The 27668-nt window shown below is 37.9% G+C and overlaps 1 protein-coding gene across 14 annotated transcripts in view; it reads right to left on the reverse strand.

The window, feature by feature from the left end:
* Positions 1–27668, reverse strand: part of arhgap33 (Rho GTPase activating protein 33) — a 66611-nt gene that overhangs the window by 35350 nt on the left and 3593 nt on the right. For 6 of the 14 annotated variants that reach the window (XM_073872475.1, XM_073872477.1, XM_055211140.2 and 3 more), the window contains exons 2-5: positions 14478–14546; positions 8630–8664; positions 7032–7123; positions 4594–4678 (exon numbers count right to left, since the gene is read on the reverse strand). In XM_073872475.1, coding sequence (XP_073728576.1) covers positions 4594–4678; positions 7032–7123; positions 8630–8664; positions 14478–14546 — 281 coding nt within the window. Of the gene's footprint in view, positions 1–4593; positions 4679–4912; positions 5005–7031; positions 7124–8629; positions 8665–14477; positions 14547–27668 lie in introns of those variants that run through there. The other 8 variants (XM_073872483.1, XM_073872484.1, XM_073872482.1 and 5 more) reach the window with 3 other exon arrangements.

Consider the following 27668-nt stretch of genomic DNA (forward strand, 5'->3'; position numbering starts at 1 on the left):
AGATAAGGGCTTTAAAGTGTAAACATGATATATCTGATTGACTGTGATATTGTATCTGTTTCCAGTGAAAAGGTTAGTGTTAGACCATGGTGAGAGGAAATACAGTTACTCTCAAACACGTGACTATTTATGAGAAGCTGGGAAGATCCCCCACAATAATTTCACCACTAAAAGCTTTTCACATCCCTGTAGCATCTGTAAGCTTAAGAAACTCTGTGTGTGATCGGTGTGTCACGTAGAAACTTTTACTTAAAGTGGCTGAGGTTTACAGACTTGATGATGATAAAAGGTAACAATGGTGATGCCTCATAGTTCAACTATAACAGGGTTTCAGTCAGCAACCCATTCTCATTTAAAATAAAATTTTTCGTGCATATTATATGCCACTCCTTCCCGTTCACTTAAAGGCGGGGTGCATGATTTTCGAAAAACACTTTGGAAAAGGGAGTCGGGCCGAGGTACCAAAACACACTTGTGGCCATACAGCATTAAGGGGCGTGTCTACTAACCGACATCGTTGCCTGGGTTTCGTATGTGTGGGGCGGGTCTATCAAAAGAAGGTCCAGATTCTATTGGGGTAGGGGCGTGTTTGTTTAGGTAATTTCAAATATCAACATTGGCTTTCAGAGATCATGCACCCCGCCTTTAATCCGACGCATATTTTCGTGTCGTTTTATGTTTTGGTTTTTCTATTTTTAAACCATTGTTGCTTGGGTTTGGGGTTAGATTTGGGATTTGCTGTAGGCTGTCATTAATATATAAGATTCTCCATGTTTTTGTCTATTTTTAAACCATGGTCACTTGAAGTATAGGCAGTGGCGTCCAATGACTTCTTTTTCGAGGGCGCACGATGTAAAGTTCGTCACAACATGTAGCCCGTCATGTGTGTGGTTCGCCATTTCAAAATATGTGTTCGGTGCATCAAGTGAACCTATGTGCATCACGTGTCTTGTCAAAATAAGTGCCTGCTGCATATGCGTCTAAAAGATTTATGATAAAAGAGACGCTCGCGTTTGCCAGATACTCGCATAATCTCATGCGTAATCAGAGTTTAGTGCCTTGCAAGTATTTAGTGAACATTAGCGTCTCTTTTATCATGGTTCACATGATGCAACAAACACATATTTTAAAAACACGATGACACTTCGAACACATATTTTGAATTCGCTCCCCACCAGCCGCTACGGACTATAGGGCTGTAAATCGGACAGTTAATCGCGATACGATACAGCAGTGGTTCTCAAACAGGGGGGCCGCAAGATGGTGCCAGGGGGTCCCCAGTTTTATGAGATTTTATAAAATACATTTATTTATCATGAATTCTGTGTAATTAAACCTAAAAAATAAAAAGCCAACTGACCAACAGCACTACTAGGTATAATTTAATATGTTTTGTTTAATTAAAATATTACATTTTAGAACTATTTTGTCATAAATTTTCTTTTGGGGGGTGCGCGCATGCTGAAAAAGTTTGAGAACCACTGCGATACAGTATCGATTATTACTCCCAGCAATGAGCTATTTGCAAATACATTAATCTTTTCTTTAATGCAATTACGATTCGATACAATTAATTTATTATCACTTTAATATTACGTGCTTAGTTAAGCAGTTAACTCACGAATGCAACCAAATATATAACATGAACGTTTAATTAAACTCTTTAAAAAAGGCACAACCCCTCTTAATTGGGACATTTACAGAAAAAAAAGAAAAAAAATTAATAAAATAAATAATGAGGGGGAAAAAGGTGTTTATTGTTTAACCGGTGCTTTCCAAATATTTCCAAACACAGGATTTGTGTCTGATAGCAGTCAAAACGTCTCCTCCCTCTTTGGCTGTGTTTTTACCTCTACAGACGCTTTGTTAATGCATTGCATTTACTTGCTGACACTAGCACACAAAAATAAACAACCACTTGTTCGTGCTTTGGCGTAGATATGCATAGATAGACGTTACGTCACGTCAAGGAATAAGGACGTGGGGAGTGTCAAAATAAAGGTACCTTATATAGGGTGACCACCCGTCCCGCATAGCGCGTGAACGCACAGCGTTTGAAGCCCAATTCATGCATCCCACAAATTGAGACCGTGTCACGCATAATCAATGCTTGCTTAAAAAAAGTTGGTCGCTCTATATCCTTGAGCTCCAGGCAGCCAAACGAACATTACTAGACAGTTCAGGCTCGCTCGCCACTCGCTACTCACACGCTACTGTTGCCCCTCAGCTGAACTGCTGACAGGTTGTTGTCAACTTTTCGTTGTTGTCATGACAGCGCAGTCCGCACGCAGCCACGCACGTGCATCCCTTTTAGATGCGCGCTTTCCAATTCGAAAAATGGAAAAAGAGACTGACTCTGCACCGCCATCATCAATTATAAAGAGAAGGTGTGGGTACAAGAAAGACTGGGAAAATAAATATTTGTGGCTGAAAGTCCTAAAGATGTCTCCAGAACACTGAACAGTTTTTTTCCTGCGCCTGCCTTTACTAACATGCAAGTTCACCATCCTACCTCCCTCTTCTCGTTCCGTGGACCTCCGGAGTTGTGAGTTAAGACTTTTTTTAACTGTTTCTGTGTTTTTGAGCAACTTCAATTCCTGTTAATTCTATAATTTTATATTATAATGTATTTAAAGTGAATAAATTATAATGAAAAATAAATTAAATAGCTAAAGTAAATCGTAAGTGAAAGTGCATCTGTCAATCATTGAATGTTCAAAATATTATGAATCTTTATTTAAAAAAAAAAAAATACACATTGGTTGGCCTATTCATGAGCATACATCATGTTTAGGGGAATAGGGCATTATTAATATGCCATGTACACTGCAAAAAATGATTTTCAAGAAAAAAATGTCTTGGTATTTTTGTCTTGTTTTCAGTAAAAAATATCTAAAAATTCTTAAATTAAGATGCTTTTTCTTAAGGAGCAAAACGACCCAAGAAAATAAGTCTAGTTTTTAGACCAAAAATATCAAATTTAAGCGATTTTGTGCATAAAACAAGGAAAAAATCTTGAATTTAGTGTTTTAGAAAAATGTTCAAGATTTTTTTGCTTACCCCATTGGCAGATTTTTTTGTTTTGTGCACAAAATCACTTAAATTTGATTTTTTTTTGTCTAAAAACTAGACTTATTTTCTTGGGTCGTTTTGCTCATCAAGAAAAGCATCTTCATTCAAGAATCTTTAGATATTTTCACTGAAATCAAGACAAAAATACACGTTTTTTTTTCTAGAAAATAAGTTTCTTGCAGTGTAAGGTGGTATGTGCTAGAAATGGGTAAACCACTATCAATAAGTCGGCCCGTGGGTCGGGTGCACCGCCGGGCCAGGGAGTGTCCCACATTGTCCCTCAGAAACACACCCCTTGTCCCCCCTTGGGCTTATTAGCAGGTGGTCACCCTAACCTTATATCAATGTTTGATGTGTATCGATCCTTATCGATGTATTGCTACACCTCTATTAAAGTTGGGGTTAGAATTGGAGTTTGGGTTAGGATGTCATTTATGTAACAAAAAGTTGTTCTAACCCCAAACCCAAGCAACAATGGAAAAAAACTGAAAAAATAAAATAAAGAGAAACCAATACATAAAAGACACGAAAAGATGTTGCATATAGACGATTTCATCGGACGCACGTGCGCTGACGTGATACACATCTGGATCCGAACTTTACTTCCAGTTTCGATTTTTTTTTTAATGGTCTGAATAGTTGCTAAACTGATCTCTTGAACAAATGCCTCATCGAAAATAACAAATGTTTTGGTTTCCTAGATAGTCTATGTGTTGTTTTTTGCTTGTTATATAAATAAACTAAGTTTAAAGAACTTTGTTGTTGTTTATTCTTAGCGGAGTTTACCGGAAGTTACGTGCGGACCACGACAGCCGCTTGTTTATGTTGTTACTGCTGAAACCGTCTATCAAGTGAACGGGAAGTACTGGCGTATCTTATGCATGTAAAATTGGAATTTTTACACTGCATGCTATTTATACGCAGTCAATAAGCTGCAGTGAAACAGTCAGTTTCAGTTATGTTATCAAAACATCTACCCTATATAAAAACATGCTTGTAGTCATATGTTTGATTTAGCTCATGAGGACTTCTTAAAATGCTTTGAGAAACACAAGAGAAGAGAGAGCTTTCTGCTTGACTAACTAAAAAGTTTTTCATTTTTCTCATTTCTTCAGGGGGTTTAAACTAAACTCCAATGAGAGAGACTTTAAAATATACTCAAGCTGCGTGGTCTGGATGCTCAGGGTTGCCTCAGACATTATAACAAAAAACAGAGCCACAATACCGCAGGGAAAGTGAAATGCATTTTTAAAAATTGAGGTCTCATGGCTATAAACTCACTAGTTTTTCCACACAAATATTGTGAGAATTATTTTCAAAATTGGGGTAAATAGTTTAAAATCTGTCCCAATTGAATTCAGATGCTGTCTTTAAGCTAGCTACACATGTACGCAAAAAACTTCATGCAAATTTCATGCAAAAAAGTTGGGTGAACCAAAATATCCAGAGATATTATATCAGAAGATGTCATATTATTTGTAAGAGGAACAAACAGGCTTTGTAAACAAGAGAAGTTCTTACCTCTATAGATCCGAAGTCCACGTTTTCATAGTGAAAGTGGGCACAGTCAACAAGCTTGGGGAAGTGACCTTTCACAACGGACAGCCTGAAAGCACAACCAAATCGCCAAATGAAAAAACACACCACTTACCTGCAATGTATACAGTGTAAACATAATATATGTGTCATTAAAACATGCTTGGAAGGAAGGAGTGACACTACCCTAAACATCTTAGCTACTGAAACATGCTAAACCACTCAGCAACGACCTAGCAACCACCTACACCTTTAACATCCTAGCATTATAACGCAGGGTGTTGTATGAACCAATGCAACTCACATATTCATCAAAATCTGTATTTTAAGGTTGCACAAAATGAAGATATAGCCCAGGGCAGCTCTAAAAGTACGTCAGTGATATCACTTTACACTGTAGAAATATTTTGCATCCTATTATCAGTCATTTCAAAGGAGGAAGTGAAACTTTGTTCTTCCTGTTTTAGTGCACGCTGAGAGCTCGATGTAAACCTGAAGCTGGACTCGTTGTTCCTAAACAACTGCAATTAGAGTTGCACCGATATATAGGTCAATAATCGGTTATCTGGCGATAGTTAAAAAACAGCCGATAGTCATATATCCTGTCAATCAAAAGAGAACAGGAAAGTGCAATGAATTTGAGCTCTGTGTATAGAAAATGTAAATAAACACCCCTAGTTTAATGTTCAACATTAATTGTCATTATATGAATGAATGAATAATTTAATTTTCAGAATTTATGCAAGTTAATGTATAACCATCAAACTATCGGTATCGGCAGATAATCGGCTATCGATATCAGCCAATTTTTTTTATATCGGTGCATCTCTAATTACAATTGCATCATGGCAGCATTAAAGGGATAGTTCACCCAAAAATTTTTATTAGCACATACTTTACTCAACCTTCAAGCCATCCTAGGTGTATATAACGTGTGTTGAAGTTTATTAAGTAAAATAAAAAAACATCACTTTTAAATACGTTTTTGATGGATGGATGTGGTTTTTGGAGCTTTAATAAAAATGGGTCACTATACAATGCCATTATAAAGTGGAAAAGCATATTATTTAATATAACTCCAACTGTGTTTGGCTGAAAGTAAAAAGTCATATACACTTAGGAAGGTGAGTAAAATATGGGCTAATTTTCATTTTGAGGTAAACTATTTTGTTTAGTAGTGTTCCTTTTAATGTATAACCACCAAACTATCGGTATCGGCAGATATCACTCCGAATAATCGGCTATCGATATCAGCCAATTTTTTTATATCGGTGCATCTCTAATTACAATTGCATCATGGCAGCATTAAAGGGATAGTTCACCCAAAAAAATTTATTAGCACATACTTTACTCAACCTTCAAGCCATCCTAGGTGTATATAACGTGTGTTGAAGTTTATTAAGTAAAATAAAAAAAACATCACTTTTAAATACGTTTTTGATGGATGGATGTGGTTTTTGGAGCTTTAATAAAAATGGGTCACTATACAATGCCATTATAAAGTGGAAAAGCATATTATTTAATATAACTCCAACTGTGTTTGGCTGAAAGTAAAAAGTCATATACACTTAGGAGGGCATGAAGGTGAGTAAAATATGGGCTAATTTTCATTTTGAGGTAAACTATTTTGTTTAGTGGTGTTCCTGTTAATGTATAACCACCAAACTATCGGTATCGGCAGATATCAGTCCGAATAATCGGCTATCGATATCAGTGATTTTTTTATATCGGTCCATCTCTAATTACAATTGCATCATGGCAGCATTAAAGGGATAGTTCACCCAACCAAAAATGTATAAAAGTGCATCCTTTACTCAACCTTCAAGCCATCCTAGGTGTATATAACATATGTGTTGGAGTTTATTAAGTAAAAAAACAAAAACATCAATTTCAAATACGTTTTTGATGGATAGATGTGCTTTTTGGAGCTTTGAAAAAATGGTGCACTATCCAATGCCATTATAAAGTGGAAATGGATATTATTTAATATAACTCCAACTGTGTTTGGCTGAAAGTAGAAAGTCATATACACCTAGGATGGCACGAGGTTGAGTAAAATATTAGTGGTGTTCCTGTAAGTCAACTGGTATTAATAAAGCACAAACACGAATTTACCCTGGCATGTCAATAAAATTTATTTTTTATGTTGTATTATTGTGTCTTTTGTAAAGCTGCTTTGCAACAGTGTAAACTGTGAACAACGCTATACAAATAAATGTGAATTGAATTAAAATCCACCCACAGTGATCAGCTTCCCTCCTGTCAAATTTTACATCAACAGAAGTTTGCTTCCACAAATCGGGAAGATTGCTTTCATACCAATTGCATCATACGCCACATACTTATCTCGCTGAAATTCTCCTGCACTTTTCCACAAAACTGGAGTTTTCGTAAAACAAACGTTGACATTGACACATCCTCACCTTTTGCTCATCTTCCCCTTCAAGTTGGCAGTGGTGCCCACTGATCGGGTCCCAGGATCCCCAGAACTGTCCAGATTATCAGTGCTCCGAGCCTGAAAAAGTGAATGGAGGACAGGATAGAAAAAAGAGAGATAAAATATGTTAAAACAAAATGTTTAATGCTTTTTACATACTGACAGGCTTATGATTCATGCAACATCACAAAATTCACCCGCGACACAACCTTGCACCTTCAGGTGAAGGACAAGCAATGGCTCCCACACACATTCGGAGAAGATTACAAATCCCAGGTGACAAATCATCAGTGATCTTACAAAAACTGATGATCGTACGCTATCAAGCATGTCAGTTGTGTTCAAATCATACCCAGAAATGCGCTAACAAAGCAGAAAGCTGATTGTGAAATGATAGAGACACCTACCCGATAACCTCCAGTCTCATTTCAAACACAAAAGGCTGAACACAAAAAGCTTTTTAAATCAATAAAAAAACATGTTTTGCTAAAGTTGATCAGTACAGAGCCATTTTATTTATATCAGGTGTGTATACAGCAACAATGGCTCGACCAATGGCATGAGCTTATTGTGGAAAGGTGTGTGTGTGTCCAAACAAATACAGCTACGTTATATGTAATGCAAGCTTTTGATGTGACTTTTAATTAATATTATCTGTTTATATCTAACCACACAAACATATGGAATGTCTTCAAAGCCAACACACATGGACTCCTGTTTTGACTTTATGGTGTCTTTAACGGATTAAAAAGGCCCTCTAGGATCCGATTATACACTGGAAGTTTCCTTAGAGATACTTCATTAATGTTTATGATGAATGAAAGCCCCAGTGAATTATGGTTCAGTCGTGCATATTAGTTCTGGATGACAACGACGCTGTCATGATGACTGTTTGAGTTTCATCCACCTGACAGGCAGTTTCGATGGAAACGCTGCCATGAGAGCATTTGGTTGCGAGACAACACTTCCCTGATCCCCTCAGGGGAAGAACAGATATCTGCTGTCCTCCTTTAGCTTTACACAACACCAAACAGTCACAGATGATTTCAAACACTGGAATGAGGTAGGACAGGCGTGAATTTGCCTGCTAAATTAACCAAATACGATTCTAATGTACTTATACAGGGGGACGGCAAGTTTGAAAAGCCAGTTAAGTTTAATAAGCCAATCGTTTTAGAAGCAAATGATTAGATTGATTTAAAGGAACAGTTCACCCACTATTGAACATTTTTACTCAAGCCTGAAATACTTTTTATATTAAAAAACAAAGGAGAAATTTACTGGAGAGTTTCTTACATACGAAGTAAATAATGATAATTTGCACAATTTGAAAAACAAATATTTTTCAAAAAAAAGTTATTGCACACCTTCTGGAAAATAGGCTGCAATAAATATATTTCAACTAATTCATGCATTTATTATATGGGTATGAAGTGCCAAAAATTCATAATTTCTTTTTATGTTCTATAAAGAAAATCAGTCATACAGCAAAAAAACATTTTTTTTGGATGAACTGTCCCTTTAAGGACCATGCACGTAGCATGGCAGGAGGAAATAAGTGCCGGACTCTTGTGCCACACTTACCATTAAAGCCAGCTGCTCTCCCCTGGGCAAGAAACCTTTAGAAATGGTTAGTAGTGTGTAAGTATACCTCATGAATGGACTACATAACACAGTCAAGCAAGCGGACAATTAAATATTACCACATCTATCTATATTCATACAGTCTTAAAGAAAAAATATTTTACTATGTTATTACCTCAACTAAGAAGAATTAATACATCCCTATCTTTTTTCAATGCGTCCACTTAATCTTTGTAAAGTGTGTCGTGAATGTGTTAGCATTTAGCCTAGCCCCATTCATTCCTTAGGATCCAAACAGGGATGAATTTAGAAGCCACCAAACACTTCCATGTTTTCTCTATTTAAAGACTGTTACATAAGTAGTTACATGAGTAAGTATGGTGGCATAAAATAAAATATGAGAACTATATTGTATGATGGAAGAGCACTTGGTTTGCAGCACTTCGACCCTGATTATTACAATATTACTGCGCCCTAGGTCGAAGTGCTGCAAACTAAGTGCTCTTCCACCATAAAATACAGTTCTAATTTTTTATCCATTTAAAAAATCACCATGTTTTATTTTGTGCCACCATACTTACTCATGTACCAGTCTTTAAATAGGGAAAACATGGAAGCATTTGGTGGCTTCTAAATTCATCTCTGTTTGGATCCTAAGGAATGAATGGGGCTAGGCTAAATGCTAACACATTTACGGTGCGCTGTACAAAGACGAAGTGCAAGCATTGAATAAAGATAGGTATGTATTAATTCATCCAAGTTGAGGTAAGAACATAGTAAAATATTGAAAAACGGTGGTGTTTTCCTTTAATGTTAATAAAACTCCTCTGGATGTGTGCGAACTAGGCAGAGAGCAAAGCAAAAGCCTGGATGACCTACAACCAAATATCGTGTTTGGATTTGCATGACAAAGCTCCTAAAGAGGCAAAGCTGACAACACGGAAACTAGACACAAACATCTCTCTCAACACAACCCTCTATAAATCAGCAGAAATAGACTACCTACTTACATAGCAGAGTGGAAAATTATCTGCACTATTACACAATACTACACGGCACACAAGTCAAGAATGCTTCTTAGACATTACTGTGTATCCTGCTCAACATATCATAATTCACTACTAAACTAGTTTTTACATGGGGTCAATTTTGATTTTAACGTTGTTAGCAACTTGATCTCACAAAAAACAACGGAATTTAATCAAGTAATAATTTCATGCAATGTGAATCGTACAATGTACAATTATTACAAAAAGACAAGCAGGTTACCTATCGATTCAATAAAATAGTCACATACTGACAATGTCGATGCATGTCTTACTGTGAATGTTTTATTTTCTTTATATTCTTTGATTGAAACTTTTGACTAACTAAAAATATAGAAAAAATATTCAACTACATTTCTAAGATAATTTAAGTGGTGCTTTCTTGTACAACCTGTACCTTTCTTTAAATCAACGTTTCTCAAACTGGGTGGCACAATATATTAATTACTCATACTTCATAATTTATGTGTAAACAAACCTAAAAAATATTGCTACCTACCAATAGCACTACATTGTATCATTTAATATGTTTTGATTAAAGGATTAGTCCATTTTCTAAAAAAAATCCAGATAATTTACTCATCACCATGTCTTCAAAAATGTTGATGTCTTTCTTTGTTTAGTTGAGAAGAAATTATGTTTTTTAAGGAAAAACATTCCAGAATTTTTCTCATTTTAATGGACTTTAATGGAACCCAACACTTAACACTTAACTCAACACTTAACAGTTTTTTTCAACGAAGTTTCAAAGGACTCTAAACGATCCCAAACGAGGCATAAGGGTCTTATTTAGCGAAGCGATTGTCATTTTTGACAAGAAAAATAAAAAATATGCACTTTTAAAGCACAACCTCTCGTCTATCTCCGGTCCTGTGAAGCACCAGCACGACCTCACGTAATTGCGTAGTGACGTAGAAAGCCACGTGTTACATATATGAAACGCACATTTGCGGACAATTTTAAACAATAAACTGACACAAAGACATTAATTAGAATCATCGCACATACAACAATGTTGGAGCGGTCCTCTTTCTCCACACTTGTAAATACTCGGGCGTAGTTTCGCATTCGTCATCCGGGACCTCTTGACCTGATGACGTATTACGTGAGGTCGCGCTGGCACTTCACAGGACCGGAGATAGGTGAGAAGTTGTGGTTTAAAATAGGGATGGGCACGGATATTCGAATATTCGAATATTCGATCGGCAATAATAATTCGAATTTAAAAAAATGCTATTCGAATGTTTGTTTGTTTTTAATGTGCCACCTTATTTAATGCTTTTTCACTTCATCTATACTCTTTTACAGACTTAAATGTAAGATATACATGAACATTAATTCGTATATATTTCTGATTGTTTGGCAATGCAGATTGCAGACGAATTTAAGTTTTTTTCTTTTATCTCCGGGTTTGGCCGCGCCGCGCCATATTTGGCAACTGGCTCAGTGAGGTCTCACGTGTTATTAAACGTGCTTCTCCGCCGCCCGCATCAACACATCATGAGAGATTTGTAAGCTTTCTGTTATAAAGTCTACTTTATTTTGTTAATAACGAGACAGACACGGAGAACGAAATGAAACGGAGAACATTTATTATATGCGGTGCTCTTTCAAAAATGAACCGGATAACTGCACATGGCTGTTTAAAAGCAAAGCTCCGTCTTTGTGAAATCTTGTTAAATTAAGCTAACGTTAGTAACTTTGCACAGTCAACAATAATCTATCGAGCCAGCTTACGTTATTTGTAAAATAATGTTAAATACAGATATTCAATCTTGTTCAATCCGTCTGTTGTTTTTATCCGATAACCATCATCACGTGCAACACGAGGAAGAGTTTTCTCCGCAGCACCGGCATTGTAAGAACGGGCTTTCACCGAAGCAGGTAGGATAAAGATGGTTTCTTTATTCACAAATACATGTCAAACTAAACTGAGAAGATATTTATATGTTGACTGAGCAGTCGGTTATGTAGATGCGTTTTTTCGTTTGCTCCGGGCTCTTATTTGGAGTCTGTTTAAGGGTTTAAATGATGATAGCCTTTGTCAAGTCCGAAACTTTCAACTTCGCAAGTCCTCAAACTTCGCTTAGATTTGGGGTTATTGTATAATATTTGGTATAATATAATGTATGTAAGATGAAACAGTAATGAATTCATTCTAACGACCGACTTGAAACTAAGGATTTGACTCAGACTGCGCTCCGCGTGGGGTTTTAACGCCTTTTTTTCTGTAGGATATGTTTTAAGAAGAATTTAAAATATATATATATATACAATTTACAATGTTTTCAACTTAAAAATACATACATACATATACATACATAATATAAGTTTAGCTTGTTGTGGATATTTCCTAATTATAAGCCTTCTGTGAAATTATGACAAAATGAAAAATACAAAAGACGCATGTCTTAATTAACATAATTTAAATAAACGAATATTCGAATATTCGTTCTTTATGAGCTTAAATATTCGAATAGTAAATTACTGGAAAATGCCCATCCCTAGTTTAAAAGTGCATATTTTTTATTTTTCTTGTCAAAATGACAATCGTTTCGCTATATAAGACCCTTATGCCTCGTTTGGGATCTTTAGAGTCTTTTAAAACTCCTTTTAAAAAATATGTTAAGTGTTGAGTGTTGGTGCATTAAAGTCCATTAAAATGAGAAAAATCTTGGAATGTTTTCCTAAAAAAAAACATAATTTCTTCTCGACTGAACAAAGAAAGACATCAACATTTTGGATGACATGGTGGTGAGTAAATTATCTGGATTAAAAATGGACTAATCCTTTCATTCAAATTCTAAGTTTAAAATTGATGTCAGGCCACACATTTAAATGTGAAAATTCATAACATAAAACAATGATCAACATCAAAATCCTTATCCTACTATTACACAGTGTAATATCCGTGTTAACTGCAACAGGTGGATGCATCATTAAACAAAGCCTTGATACAGTACTAGTTTCATTGTTTAATAAGACCACAGAACTCGCCCACCCAGATGTGAATTTCCCTGCTAACGGTACATAAAACATTCGATCACAATTTCTATTATTCAATGCACAATGTGCGTGTTGCTTGTCCAAACGCTGCGGGTAATACCACGTATAGCCACCGTAAGTGCAGCTGGTTTCCGGAAGTCAATTGGGCAAGGCCACAATGATGTAATGCAAACACACACCTGCCTGCCTCGCTGGAGGATTTACAGTAAACATTTCAATGAGGAACCAACGCAGCACCTGGTGGCTGTCATATAGACATCACAGCAGATGGACTCACCCAATATGAACTTAGGGTGTGAAACATGCAAATAAACCTCACCACGGTGAGGAAACCGCCTCTTTATATTAGCCGTCGTTCAATAAAGTAGACAGATCAGTTTAACTTTACTGCACCAAATGCTCTCAACCAGCTGGTGTAGACTCAAACAAAACCCTAATAAACTGCTCGTCCATGCGGCCACTCCCGGTAACTCCAGACGTGTTCTCCATGACTGGCTTATGTTTCTCCGACAGACACTTCTGGGCACAATACGAGTTGCTTTTAACAGGCGCTTATGTTTTAAACCTTTGAAGTTGTACAACACATGCAAACCAACAATCCAGTTTGACTGAACCCTGCACACGCCACACAAACTTCTCCATCCACAAATATTCTTGAATGTTCCTCTTTTTCACACTAGTAGTTATACCTTGAGCATTCTCTTCTTCTTAAACATCTCTTCTGCTAATGGTTGGACGTCAACAGGTCGAGTACTGGCTACAATATGTGTCCAACCATAGCCGACTCATCCGTTCTCTAGGTCATCTCTTCATCGATACAAACAAAGACTGAATCCTGATCCATAATCATCTTCAGCTTCGCATGGAAGCCCTCCATGGACGCAGGTGGAATGGTGGGCTTTCCTCTTAAGTTCCTGAACGTGCAAACCTTTTCTTTCCTCACATACTCTAGCTCTTTTTTTCCGTAGCGTCTCGGACGGAGACACACAAAGCTCACGTTCAAAGGTACCTGTTGAATATTTGATGTGGTGATTTGAACGCTGGGTTAAGGCCAGATCTTCTCAGCTGTTCACAGAGAGAAAAATGGGACTCTTCAGCTGTTCTGTCTTCTTGATTTTGGACATCTTTTTAAAGATTTGTCATCTAGGGTGGACAGTTAATAAAATAAATATATACATAATGTAATGTAACAAAGAAAATTGTACAAAGGAACCCCAGTAAGGTGTTAACCCCAGTTAGCCTCAACAGGGTCAGTTTCAATTTCATGTTGACTTAACGCAAAACAATTTGCTCTCCCAGTTCTTGTTTCTTCATGTCATTTTTTCTCAACCAAGATAACATCCAATCTAAAACTCAATGCTTGTGCTTTTCAAACCAGAACTCATCCTAAACAACATCTCACAGTTTTCCATCCAACAACTAAAGACTAGCTGAGCAAAAATAAAGCCCATCTTGTAAATCCATGCGAACAAGAAAATCTACGCAAAGATTATTAACAAGATAATGCAAGATGACGATACAATAATGGCTTCACTTCTCATTAAGAAGAACATAGAAAGGCAAAGATGCACAATGATCACGAAACATGCACATACAAACACAAAAAAAAACATGACCACAAGTGCATGCACACAGACAGAGCTACAGGCAGGGATGGGTTCAAGTTCTGTAATTTAAGCAAATGCATCTGTATTACAAAAACCAAATCTGATAAAAATAATGATAATAGTACAAATGATTCCAGAATTGATCCCATCCTCTGCGTGTGTCGAGTTTGGCTGCAGATCGTCACTTACCAGTTACGTCTGACAGGCTCATGGCTCTCACAAACATGGCACATTTCCGAACCCACTGGGGTCCCGACACTTGACACAGAAAAGAATAAACGCCATTTAATGTTAGCTGTGAAGTTGAGCCACAACCTCATTCACAATGTCCTGCTAAAGTGGCCTGAATACTAAATACACACATGAGGATTATTGAGATGCATGACTGAGCTAGAAATACATCACGTTGTGTGAAAACATTGAGCTTGGGTGCACATGACGCAAAGGAAGAGATGAAAGTTGTAACTAGAGGTGTGCAAGATATATTGTTTGCAATATTTGTTGTTTTAAAGGTGTGCAAAATTATATAATCAAGTATGTCGCTTGTTTTTCAAAAAGCAGCATGTTCTTGTGCGCATTCAGGGTGTGATGTAGCAGCGCATTTGATTGTGATGTGTACAACTCATTGTCTTATTAATTTTTAATACTTTAACAGATCCATCCCTTTGTCACCTAGGGGGAGTACTAGGGGTGTAACAATTCATCAATATGGATCGATACATCGATTTTATATCAAAAGATCTGATGCATCAATGCAAAATCGATTTGAGGTACCTTTATTTTGACACTCTCCACGTCCTCATTCCTTGACGTAACGTCCATTTACGCATTTCCACCAAAGCACGCAGTTTTGTTTATTTTCATCTGCTAGCATCAGCAAGTGAATGCGATGCAGTTTAGCACTAAAGGTGATATTGTCCATGTCCAGGCACGTAATATAGAAATACTGATAAAATAATCGAAATCGGATCGAATCGTAATCACACCGAAGAAGTGTTTGATATATCGGCAAAAAAACCCAAAACAACAACAACAAACACTGTATCGCTGGCAGAGAATATCGCTTTTGTATTGAATCGTAATGTACTGTCCGATTTATACCCCTACGAAGTACGCATATATTAACACAAACTTTCACACACACATTTTTAAAGAGTGTTAAATAGTTGTTAATATTATCGACAAAAAGCACAAATATTTATCAAAATAGTTTTTTTTTGTTGCTGCCAATACCACGCACCACTAGTTCTAACTTTGTTAGTTGTAATAAACTTTGAATCCGTAATGTTTTTGGCAAAAAAAAAAAAATGAATCAGTTATTGAGCCCCGAATTACAATGTTAAGTTTATAAGTATGATTTCAGGGAACATTTCATGTTTGATAGAGTGGCTAAAATTATGGATTGCAGCTTTAAAGGTTTTTAAAGCTTTTCTTTATTGTAGGTTTCTTTACTGAACAACTTCTTTCTTTATCATTTGACATTTGAAACTTAATTTCAACACCATCACATTTGTTTGTTCGTTGGTCCATTGAGATGGAATAAAATAAAATAAAAAAACAGAAAAAAATTCACATAATATTAAAAAGTATATAAAAGTATTTATTATACAAAGATGCAAAAAATATGTGAAGGGCTGTTTGTTTTTTGAGGTCAATCTCACTGCAGACAGCAAACATACAGAGAATCTATGAGATCTACAGGCAGGAATCCTGTGGTATGGGAAGTATTCGGCAACCATAGCAACGCGTGATGTAGGAATGGCTTGAGTTTTTGTAGGGTGTATCTCTGGCCCGCGTGAGAGTTGTGGAGAGAAGTTTAACTATCTGACAAAGGTTTTTAAGTTCACTTTAATGCAGATGTTTTCCTATTGCATTGCAATGGCCATTCAACGCAACATTGAAAACGCAATTTAAGTTACACAGACAGCTAAGAAAAATCATATCAAATACTCGAATACTAAAAGCATTTGTACTTGTGTACAGTAGGCCTGCACGATATTAAAGAAAAAAGTGATAAATGATGCGATAAACCATAATGCTTAACATTTGTAAGAGTGTTTTAAACTTATTGAAATTAGTTTAAATATAAATAAAAATTATATACCAAAATACCAGTCTCTCTGCTAAAACTTTGAAACGAATAGCGAAATGCATATTATTGCGAAATGCATATTGCCATCTGCGATATTTCAGATGTTTTGGTATTTTTTGTGCAGCCCAAGTGTAAATATATTTAAGGTCTTAGGGGGCACGCACAGCAAAGCTTTTACGCCCATGGCCGGCGCATGTTTTCAATTGTTTCCAATGGAAACTCTGTGTTTTTCAAAAAAAGCCAGCAGCTAGCGGTTTTCTTCCGCGCTCAGTGCTGAGCGCCGAGAGTTCAAAAATATTCCACTTTGAGTGAAAAGCTCCGTTCGTCAAGTGATTTCAATGTTAGGTCAATGTAAAGACGCTTTGACGTGCGTCTGGAGGTCTGAGACGTTTAGCGCGACGCTGTAAACACAATTTTGCTTAATTCGCGCAAATGGCACGAATTGAGCGTTGCTGCGGGAAACACGCAAGTTGAAAAATTTAAACTTTGCTGGAAAAAAGCGCCGCATTTACCAATCAGGAGCTTGCTCTACTAGTGAAGTGATTACAGAAAGCAAGCAGAGTCGCGGAAGCCCCTATCATGACGCAAATTTCTGCGTGAATGTCTCGATAACTAGAATTTCACGTGTGGCTTTCACGCGTGAATGAAGCGAGTAAACTCAAAATGTTTAAGTGGCAAACTAGGCATGGTAAACGCGAATTTGACACCTCAAACGTGGCTGGTGTGAATCCACAGTCAGTTTTTCCACACGGCCATCCAATTACAATGGAGGAGGGGCGGGACATTACCAAAGCAACCAACCGGCTCACAGCTGAAGTATCAGAGCTACCAATGGGCTTAGCTGAAAAACAGCTGGCATTCGACATCCTCAATGCGTTTTCAGACGCGTTTAAAAGTTTTGGTGTGTCCAGCCCCTAAGTGGGCGTGCACACCAAAGCTTTTACGCCCGCGGCCTGCGCATGTTTTCAATTGTTTTCAATGGAAGCTCAGCGTTTTTCAAATAAGCCAGGAGCTATAGTTGTTTTTTTTCGCGCTGAAAGCCGGCACTCTGCGTTTTTCCACGCTTAGCTCTGAGCGCCTTTCAGAAGGAGCGGCATTTACTAAACAAAGCCGTAGTTCACTTATAATCGGGGCAATTTTGCATTCATAATAATGTATGTGACAATGTATGTGATATGGCTTAAAATACCATGCATTGTATAACCATCTGATACCATCACTGTACAGTCATGCATGGGGTGGGCTGCCATAGCAGTTGTTCAAATATAGTTGTCAGAGGCTTGTTTGAACGAGGCCGAATTGTGCTGATATGCAGTAGAGAGAGAAAGAGGATTATTACTGAAGTCCTGCTGTCAAAGTCTTTAACATCATGTGTGGGCAGCATCTCTATAGTAACAGCACTGGCTTTGACCATGAAGAAAAGTAAAAGGTGTATGTGTGTGGATGGTGTGAATGTGTGGATGAAAGCACATGGCAGGCAGATAAATAAAGAAACCAGGATGTAGAGAGAAATATTTTATTTAAATGATCTGCAGTGGGCTGTGCTTGCGTAAGCATCACACATTGTTAGTGAGTGGTTGTGTTATTAATGACCACCCTACAAATACACAGCATCCAGCGCTGAATTCTGCCTGTAGGTGCGCTGAATAAAATAGGTCAAACACACGCACACTATTTTCGTCACACTCTCTCTTGGTCTCTCTGGGGTTTACACATGTGCACGCGAGGCTACTGCACAATCTGACCTCACAAACGGAAGTGAAACATGTTTGCTCTGACAACGAATTTGATCGGATAACACTTCTTTTACACAAAACAATGCAATGCATTGTAAAATATGATTCTGGTTATGATTCGGTTGGGTTTGATTTAACAGTTTTGATGCGAGGTGTGCTTATGAGAGCATTAAAATGAGAACAAAAAAAATGTATATTAATATTGAATTAAATTAAAAAAAAGCATGCAGAACACATTATTATTGTTAATTTATCTTTTTTTCATAATAAATGCATTGATTTTCTCAGAACAAAATTAATGTATGAGATCATAGACATGCATTGATATATATTTACGCCCCTATATGTGAGCCATATAAATTCTCCTCTACATGCTCTATTTAACGCCAAACTGCAGGTAAACAGCTCGGGTTCGAAAGTGCTGACAGTGGTAACAGCAGTAATAACATCAAAACACGACCCAAAGATAATCATCAACTGGAACTGGCAATTATGATTATTGTTTTCCACTGTTGCTCACAGCAGGTGATTCTGGTCTGACCTCAAAATAAGATAATAGAAGAGAAACCATTAGGTCACTCAAGCAGAAGAGTCTTTTGTCAATCGTCTCGGAGAGTCACCTCCCCAAAACCCCACCTCTAAATCTTTAAGACTAAGCAGCTTTTTCCCAAGCTCTTGAGACAAAAACCTGCAGACTTTTATGGGAAGGATTACAAGGTAGTTTGTGGATGGTGTCGGAAATCAGAGAAGGCCCTAACTGTGATGGTACTACAGTAGGGTGATGATATTGTGGCAATACCATGGTACAACCAACCATGCATACTTCTGTATGAAGCCCATGAAACTTCACGGTACTTCCAAGAAAAAACAAAGGGAATACTGTGGTACCTATATGATATGAAGGATATAAAAAATGGCTTGTTTCTGACACAAATGGACCACTTGAAATCCAACAGGATTGTTTTTTGTTTAAACAAATAATGGCATAGTTTCATTACCATTTACATGAATAAAAAATTAGACTTTTAATTTCTGCCATGTTTGAAGATGTTACAGAACAGGTGATACGGCTGCCACAGTTAAATGTATACTGTTAAATACTCAGCAACCATACAAAATAAAATCCAAACATCCATACATTGACATTTATTTTATTTAACCGATTTGTACAGGCCTAATTCAAAGAAATATGTAGAGATTTAAAGAGCACCTATTGTCCGATTCACGTTTTTAAATTTCCTTTGGTGTGTAAGTGTGTATTAGTACACGTTATCGATATGCAAAGGTACAAACCCTGAAGTAAACGATGATGCGAGTATTGTCTCCAACGTAAATCTCTTTTCTTGAACTACAACAAACACACGGATTGTAGGCAACAGTTTACTTCCTGTGATTGGTGATGTAGATAAGACCGACATTATCATAATTCCTCCCGCTTCAGACTCACAGCCTGTAAGTTAACTTCTGTTAGCAACCGAATCTTTTAAACATGGTAAGGAGCGTCATGTTTCCGGATGACGTCAGAGTTATTCAGGTCAATCACAACGTACAGATTAGCTGGCCAATCAGGGACACAGAGCTTTTCAGATCGATGAGCTTTGTACAAAATCTGTGCGTTTCAGGAAGATAGTATATCTGGAGCTACAATAATGTATGGTATGTGGAAAATAATGTGTTTGTTGAACCATAAACCATGCAAACACATTGTATTTTACCAAATACACAAAATAACGTTGTTTTTCCACCAATGAAATAGGTGCACAAAATAAAAATAAATTAGGGCCCTAAATTTTACTTCATTTTTTTTCATTAAATTCTTATGTTTACCACTATTTTCAATTTCAGGTTATCATCAACAGTTATTTATGTGTATCGCTGTTTCACTCATGGCCCTATTAGGGGGTAATCACACCGAAAGTGCTTTAAACGCATAGTAACGCAAGGCGCGATGCACTGCCTCTTTTTTTTTAAAACGGCAAAAACCGCAAGGCGCTCGGCGTGCATTAACAGCGCGCAAACGCTCCCTGCCCATAGAATATCATTAAAAAAAGGCGCCTGCAACTACCATAAACGCTTTTTTTGTGATCAGCCCCTTAGAAAAGACCTGCGTAGGCCACCAGTTGAGGGCCACAGCACTGAAGGGCTCTGAAGTTCACACAGACAGTTTCTTGTTTCTCAATCTTGCCCTGCGGTGTACGTCTGTAAGGAAGTTTCCTCTCCCACATCACCTCATGTGGTCCTGTAAATTTCTGTTTTGTTCCACTCTCCCCCACGGCCCTTCGACCTTTACCCAAAACAAAGCACACTTGGCCTTCCTATTCACCCACAGCTTCTAAAGGGCCTTGGAACCCCTACTCCTTCCTGAAGATCCCACCCAACCCCCAGCTCGCAAAGACCTCATTCATACATCTACCACTATCCATGTCCATAACCGCAGTAAATGCCGAACGCTCACCCAGGGAGCAACTGCTCCGAAACCTCAGTCTACAGCCCACCGGACGCTAGCATGGGGCAGAATGTGTCTGGGATGTCAGGGGACAACTGGGGATTGGGTATGAGCGAGGACATATGAATCGCAGACATTCCTGGAGCGGATCTTAGAGACTCTGCTCCCACAGTTTGTTGTGGTGATGTCCCCCCTCCTCACGCTGGACAAATGTTCTGTCCTGCTTTCTATGGAGAGGCAGGAAGGCCGAGGGCCGCTGCTGGCATACTAAACACTACCTTGGCCTCCCAGCTGGGGCCACGTGAGAGACGAAGGAAGAAAAGAAGATAAACTGATGAGGAAATGATGGAGAGAGGTTAGGGAGGAAGAGTTCTCCGCAATTGCACAAAGCGTTTGTCTGTTTGCATAGGCGTGTTTGTGCATATTCTACTAGTCTATAGTTCACTGAAAACCTCAGCACTAAGTCTAGATTCTCAACAGATTCAACTAAAGCAAAACTTAGTTTTATTTTCAGTTATTTATATTGTAAAGCATTCATGTGCTTAGGAAAATGGTGTCAACTTTACAATGCGTTACAAAATACTGTAAATTTTACAATGTTTACAAAATACTGTAAAGCATTTAGGAGCTTTAGAAAATTGTCAACTTTACAATGCTTTACAAAATACTGAAAAGCATTTAGTTTCCAATTAATGCCCGAAGAGCCTTCACTAATGTCTGAGCCTTCATTATAGTTTTTACGCATCCGTGATGGTCCACTGAGTGTGCGTGATGCAAATTTCGTCCAGGCCACTAGAGGTATTGCATTTTGTCGCAATGCACATGCGTCAAACATCTGTGTACAGAAATGAGTCAAATAAACTACACTTTGCAAGGCTGTGCGTTCGACAGTTTGTGTACACCGACAAGACGTATAAAAAAAATTTATACTCCAGGGCCAGGTTTTAGACTTTGCGTCTTGTTCATAGGTGACGTTTCATACCTGGTGTGCTTCGATCATTAAATTCCATCATACAAAGACTGCCAATGACTTAAGTCACATCTGGATCTGATTTACAGAAAAGGTTTCTGCCAAATGAGTTCGACAACATGATACTGCATATACTAGTGATTCCAACGTCATTAAAAGAAAAAATATGTAGGTCAACTATTTCCATGGAAAGAGAAATTGTGCCAATGCCAAATGAGTTTAGCAACAACGGTCAGCTTCCAAAAAGCTCTCATTCTCCTTTTTTTTTTTACAAGAAAATGTACAATAAACTTCAATCAATATAAGTAGCTCTATTAGCACACACACACGTACCGGTTGTGGGAGGTGAGCACAGGCCATTTGTTTTGGCATAGGCTCACGTTTTGGGCACGGGTTCAAAGCAACTGCATTAACAGGACCTGCGATTGGTTCACTTCATTCATTGAAAATAAACCAGAGACAAATGAAGTGCAGAGAGGAATGTGAATCTCCTCCACATGGAAGACAGGAGCAGAAAAGAGCTGCTACATGACGTGATGGGAAACGCATCGCCATGGCAACCTAAAAGTGGTTCGAACTGAAACTCAAGAATGCCTTTTTTTACAAACACTACATAAACTGTGAGAAACTGCGATAAGACCAGAAAAGCTCACCGTTTCCTCTGTGTCAAACGCTCAACTTCAATGAATCATTCTGATGATGAATTAACCACAGCATAAACCAACTCAAAAGACCACGACAAAGAAGAAAGCTTACACGAATGGCATGAGAAAAAGTGAACACTTGCTTACATACGATAAACAAAGACTGCATCTACTTTAAATTTGTAGTTGTCCTACCAAACTCTTTGTCCTATAGTCACACGTCGTGCCTAAAAAAACACACTTTGTTCATGAGTCATGACTATATGTACAATGCCACAGTCTTGCATGTCATTTTGATATATGAACATTACCACAAATGTGCACAAAGGGAACAAATAAAGAGCTCAGATGTAAAAGCCACATCTTTTTTATTTAAAGATAAAGTCCCCAACATGTTAAACAGTAACAGAATGTTGGTACAACATAAAAAATTATCCGTGTTTTTAAATAATAGCTGGTAAATGAAGACGGGCTATATCATAAATAAAGCTTTTTGACCAATCAGCATGCAGGACTAAAATAAAGTTAAATAAATTACAACACATACTTGTTTGGTTTTCAGCTATAAACCCCACTTTATTCACACTTCCGCTGGAAAATGTTAAAACATTGTAAAACATGACTGTTCTGCTAACTTATTCTAAGAGATGCAAAACTATCCATCATCAGACCATCATTATCATCCTCATAGCTGATCCAGTTATATTTAGGGCTGTGACTGTTGTTATAACCAGTGCACCACCACGGTGATGAGATGCACTACGGTGGTGCAGCACTATTGCGGTGGTAAAGTGCAACCTGCGGTGGTGTGCACGTCACAAACTATAAAAATATAAAGTACAATCTCACCTAGCGAGATGTCTTCATGTTTGTGTGAACACAAACAGCCAGTAGACTCGGAGTTAATGCGCTATTTGCAAGAGGAAGCAACTAATATCAGTGATGACCCATTGGCTTGGGGGCGGAACAATGAGGCAAGATAATCTTTCTTGGTCACTCAAGGTTGCGAAAAAGCATCTGCGCTACCAGTATACCATCAGAACGAGTTTCCAGCACGGCTTGAAACAGTATAACCCCAGTACGGTTCCTCACTTGAACTCCGTGTTGTTTCACAAATGGAAGTGCTACAATAAACACGCACATAAGTGCCGATCCTGTGGGTGCTCCGGGGCACGGCTCGAGCACCCACCGAAATGGCCAAGCACATATGCTTAATTGCGTCACATTTCGCTATAGCTACTATAGGACTATAGCTACTTTGACTGATAAAAACCCTTCAAACTTTTGGTTTGCTCTCTACAAAAGAAGAACACGCTTATGTGACCCATGCCTCACCAAAAAAAGCTTATTTAGTAGCTACAAATCAAGAATTGTTGCTTTACATAAAGCTGAAAAGGGTCACAAAGTTATTTCAAAGACTTAAGAAATTCACCAGTCAAGCGAACCAAAATGGAGACACTTTGGGCACTTTGGAATGTTGCTACTCTACTAGAAGTGAGCGTCCAGCATAACGAAGACTCATCAATGAGGTAAAGAAACAACCCTGACTGACAGCCAAAGATTTGAAGGCATCATTGGAACTTGCTAACATCTCTGTTCATTAGTCTACAATACATAAAACACTGAACAAGCAGGGTACCCACGACAGGGCACCACGAAGGAAGCCACTGCTTACTAAAAATAACATTGCTGCACGCCTGAAGTTTGCAAAAGAGCAGATTGACACTCCATTGCGTTATTGGCAAAATGTTTTGTGTATGTTTTTGGTGTATAAAAGGGCGTATCATCATGAAAACATCATCCCAACTGTAAAGTATGGTGGAGGAAACATAATGATTTGGGCCTGCTTTGCTGCATCAGGGCCTGGCCAGCTTGCAATTATTGGGGGGGGGGGATGAAATTCCAAGTATTTCAGACAATTCTTCAGGATAATGTGAGAATTTCTGTACATCAGCTGCAACTGTGTAAAAGGTGGTGATGCAACAGGACAACTAAGGAGCAAAACACAGGAGCAAGTGCACAACAGAATGGCATATGCCCGAAGAAGATCTTACAATCGAAACGTCGCAATAAATTAATTTAATATTTTGCAAGTTATTAGTTATCTCTTAGATATCTCTTGTGTATATATGTTTGGTGGACTATTATTGTCTCTTTATCCAGCGCACCTAACCGGAACACACAGGTGTGCGACATTGGTCGTTCATTGACAGGAAGAATGGGTTAAAATTCCTCCACAACCATGTGCAGGTCTGATCCACAGCTACAGGAAGTCCCTGGTTAAGGTTATTGCTGCCAGGGGTGGGGGTCAACCAGTTATTAATTCTAGGGGTTCACTTACTTTTTCCACTGCCATTTAGAATGTTAAATGACCTACAATAACAAAGGTATAGTCCTGGATTAACATAAACCCTGTCTGGGAAACTGCCCCATGATAAAATATGGGCTGGCAGGATATTGAGATTCCACTGGCTAAACTTTGACTCTTCTGTAATTTGCCCTAAAGGCATCAATGTCAGGGGCATCACAGCTTGTATGCAAGTCTGGGAACAAGGTCACTGTCACAGCTGTTCAAAAATAGGTCAAAAAATGAGCAACACTGCAGGAACATTTACTATATAATCACATATGTAGTTAAACACTTTTATCACACATATATATTATAATAATAATTGGAGTAAATATTGTGTTAAATAAGTTATTTAAGGGGTTAAATGAACTGAATGTTTCTTTTCTACCATTCTGCTCTTTCATCATCAACAGTGTTGACAACCACAAACAACTATGGTCAAGTAAAGTAGATGATGTTCTGCATAACTAGGTTTTCATACATTTCAGAAAATGTGCAAAAAATTCCCAGAGAACCAGAAACAAAAAAATCATCACAGCACCCTTTCAAAGCTAAATTCCCTCCCCTCCTATAATATTTTCTTTCGATCTAAAATTGTATTTCAGTTTTATGAGCCACCTGAGGCAAAAAAAACTTGTAAAACATACAACCACTGCAAGAATGAACATGATTGTACAACTGATGGCACATTTTGCTGTTATGGGGCTCAATAATTGATGTGACAAAAGACATAAGCTCTCCAGCACCTTAAAGGAACAATCTTCTTTCCCCAAATCCCTAAAAAATCTCTTTCTTCTATGTAACACAAAATGAAAATATTATTAGAAAGTTTTGCTCTTTTACATTCAACAAGAACATACAGTCATCAGAGGCTGTCAAGTACAACATTTTCACTACGTTTTGGTAATATATCAGTATTTTTCCCAGTGGGTTACAGAATGAGACAATGAGTACGTTTACATGCACAGAATAAGCGGATAACTATCAAAAATCTACTTATTACAGAAAACTGTTTTCATGCGTTTACATGCAAATCAATAAGCCGGCTATGCAGACAACTGCGTTTACATGGGACTTGCAGAATTATCAGTTTTCTCGCATGCAGTGACGTCACCACCTATAATACACAATAGTCGTTCAAAAAGCAGACGGCATATCTGTCTTAACAGGGCTCGAAATTGCGACCATTTTGGTCACATATGCGACCGAAATTTAATCTGTGCGACCTTAAAATATATTTGGGAGCATTTGTGCGACTGCCCATTTTGTTGTGACGCGAGTTGATTGTGATCCTGCGTGCTGGCGCTGTCCCAGGTTCAGTGTTCTCTCCAACAATACTTAACAAATAAAATTTCACCATTAAGTTCTTGCGTTTAATGAAGACTGCAGATTGGCTAATATGAGCGTCAGTCATTCCTTTGCCGTGAAGCGCGGAAATGTGAAAAGACGAACGCGTCGCGAGCATGACGAGAGCGAGCCGATTACAGCCAAGGTTATTACTGTATTTTTTGACGACGATCCGGATTCAAATGTAACTCCGCCACTGGAAAATATGAGTTGACGTTAAGCCTTTCAGAGAGAGTGGCTTAAAGATTTCGAGTGTCTCCGCTATGAAAATGTAACTTACTGTGTTTACTATAAATCCTGTAAAACGGCGTTAATGGCGGAATCAAAACATTTTAAGCGCCAGACGTACCTTGCTTAAACATGGCGAAAGTGCCAAAAACACAAGACGTGTCATGACAAATGTGTTTATTATTGATGGAGACACCGACCTGTCTGTCAAAGTGTGTTTGATGGTGTATGTGCGCATGTGCTGGTGAATGGACATTCGACAAACATCCTTGTGGTCCATGTTGCTGTGGAATACGACAATGCTGATGGTATGTTTTTGCTGTATTTTTTAAAACATTGCCTATTTAGTAGTAAAAGCATCCTGGTAATGCAGTTGTCAATACCAATATATATTAGCCTTCTATATTAGGGTCACTTTTGTAATGTCACAATTAATCAGTGTTTTACGTGTTTGCGAGATTTTTTATTGTAATCTTAATCATGTTAATTGTTAAATTATTATTGCTGCTATACTATTTCAACAGCATTTGGGTATTAATTTAGGAATTTATGCAGCAAAAAATAAAATAAAATAAAATAAAATAGAAGACCAAATTTTAAATGCTGGCCATAGGATGTGCAAAGCTGGTGGTGGTGTTTTATTTTTAATCAAATAAATCTATTAACATTTACATTGTAGTTGTGATGCTTTTTAATTTTTGGATGGATGCGCCTAAATTTTTGCTGGTGCTCCTAACTCTTTAAAGTTGGGAGCACCCGTGCTACCAAATAAAAAAAGTTAATTTTGAGCCCTGCTTAAGCTGTATTGTTGTATGTCTTCTCGTGTCTGCAGAACCTGTAAACGTAACATGAGCTGCTATTTTAACAGTTTCTCTGCCAACTGCTTTAGTCGAGCGGAGACTTTTATGCGTTACTTTCCGCTTACTTCCGCGTGTGACTTTTATCTTTCATACGCGGAGACATGCGCACATGGACAAAACCATGAGAAAGCCAGTTAAGGTGTTTACATGCCACGCGAAATCGGCGTAATGAGCAAAAAACTACCTGTGCCGATCGTTTTTTGCTTACGCCGTTTATGGGGTTTCCCCGATTAAAGAAAACCGATTTACGCGTTTACATGACCCCACGTGTTATCCGTTTATTAAGCATAATCGGCGTAAGACTGTGCATGTAAACGCATTCATTATCGTCTCCTTTGCAACAAAAGCTCGGCCAGAAATGTACACTGAGGTCAGACATACAGTAGCTTTGCAACAAGCCTCTCTTTACATTTTATTTTCATCATACGCTGCTTGTAACATCTAATGGGGCTTTGCCTTGCATGTAAACATGTATTTCACTTTATAGGAAATACAGATATATTAATCGTAAATTGGCATTCATCACAAAATTAATGATATGCATTTTTGATTAATTTAGCTCATTATCGCCCAGCCCCACCCTGTCCATTGTCTGCAGACACTTTCTGCCTAAACTCCTTTGTGTTCCACAATAGAAACATCTTTACTGGTTTGTATAAACTAGAAGATGAGTAAATGAAAATGTTCATTTTAGGGTGAACTATCCC

This window comes from Misgurnus anguillicaudatus, chromosome 10 (genome assembly GCF_027580225.2).
Source record: "Misgurnus anguillicaudatus chromosome 10, ASM2758022v2, whole genome shotgun sequence".
In the NCBI taxonomy this organism is placed as follows: Eukaryota; Metazoa; Chordata; class Actinopteri; order Cypriniformes; family Cobitidae; genus Misgurnus; species Misgurnus anguillicaudatus.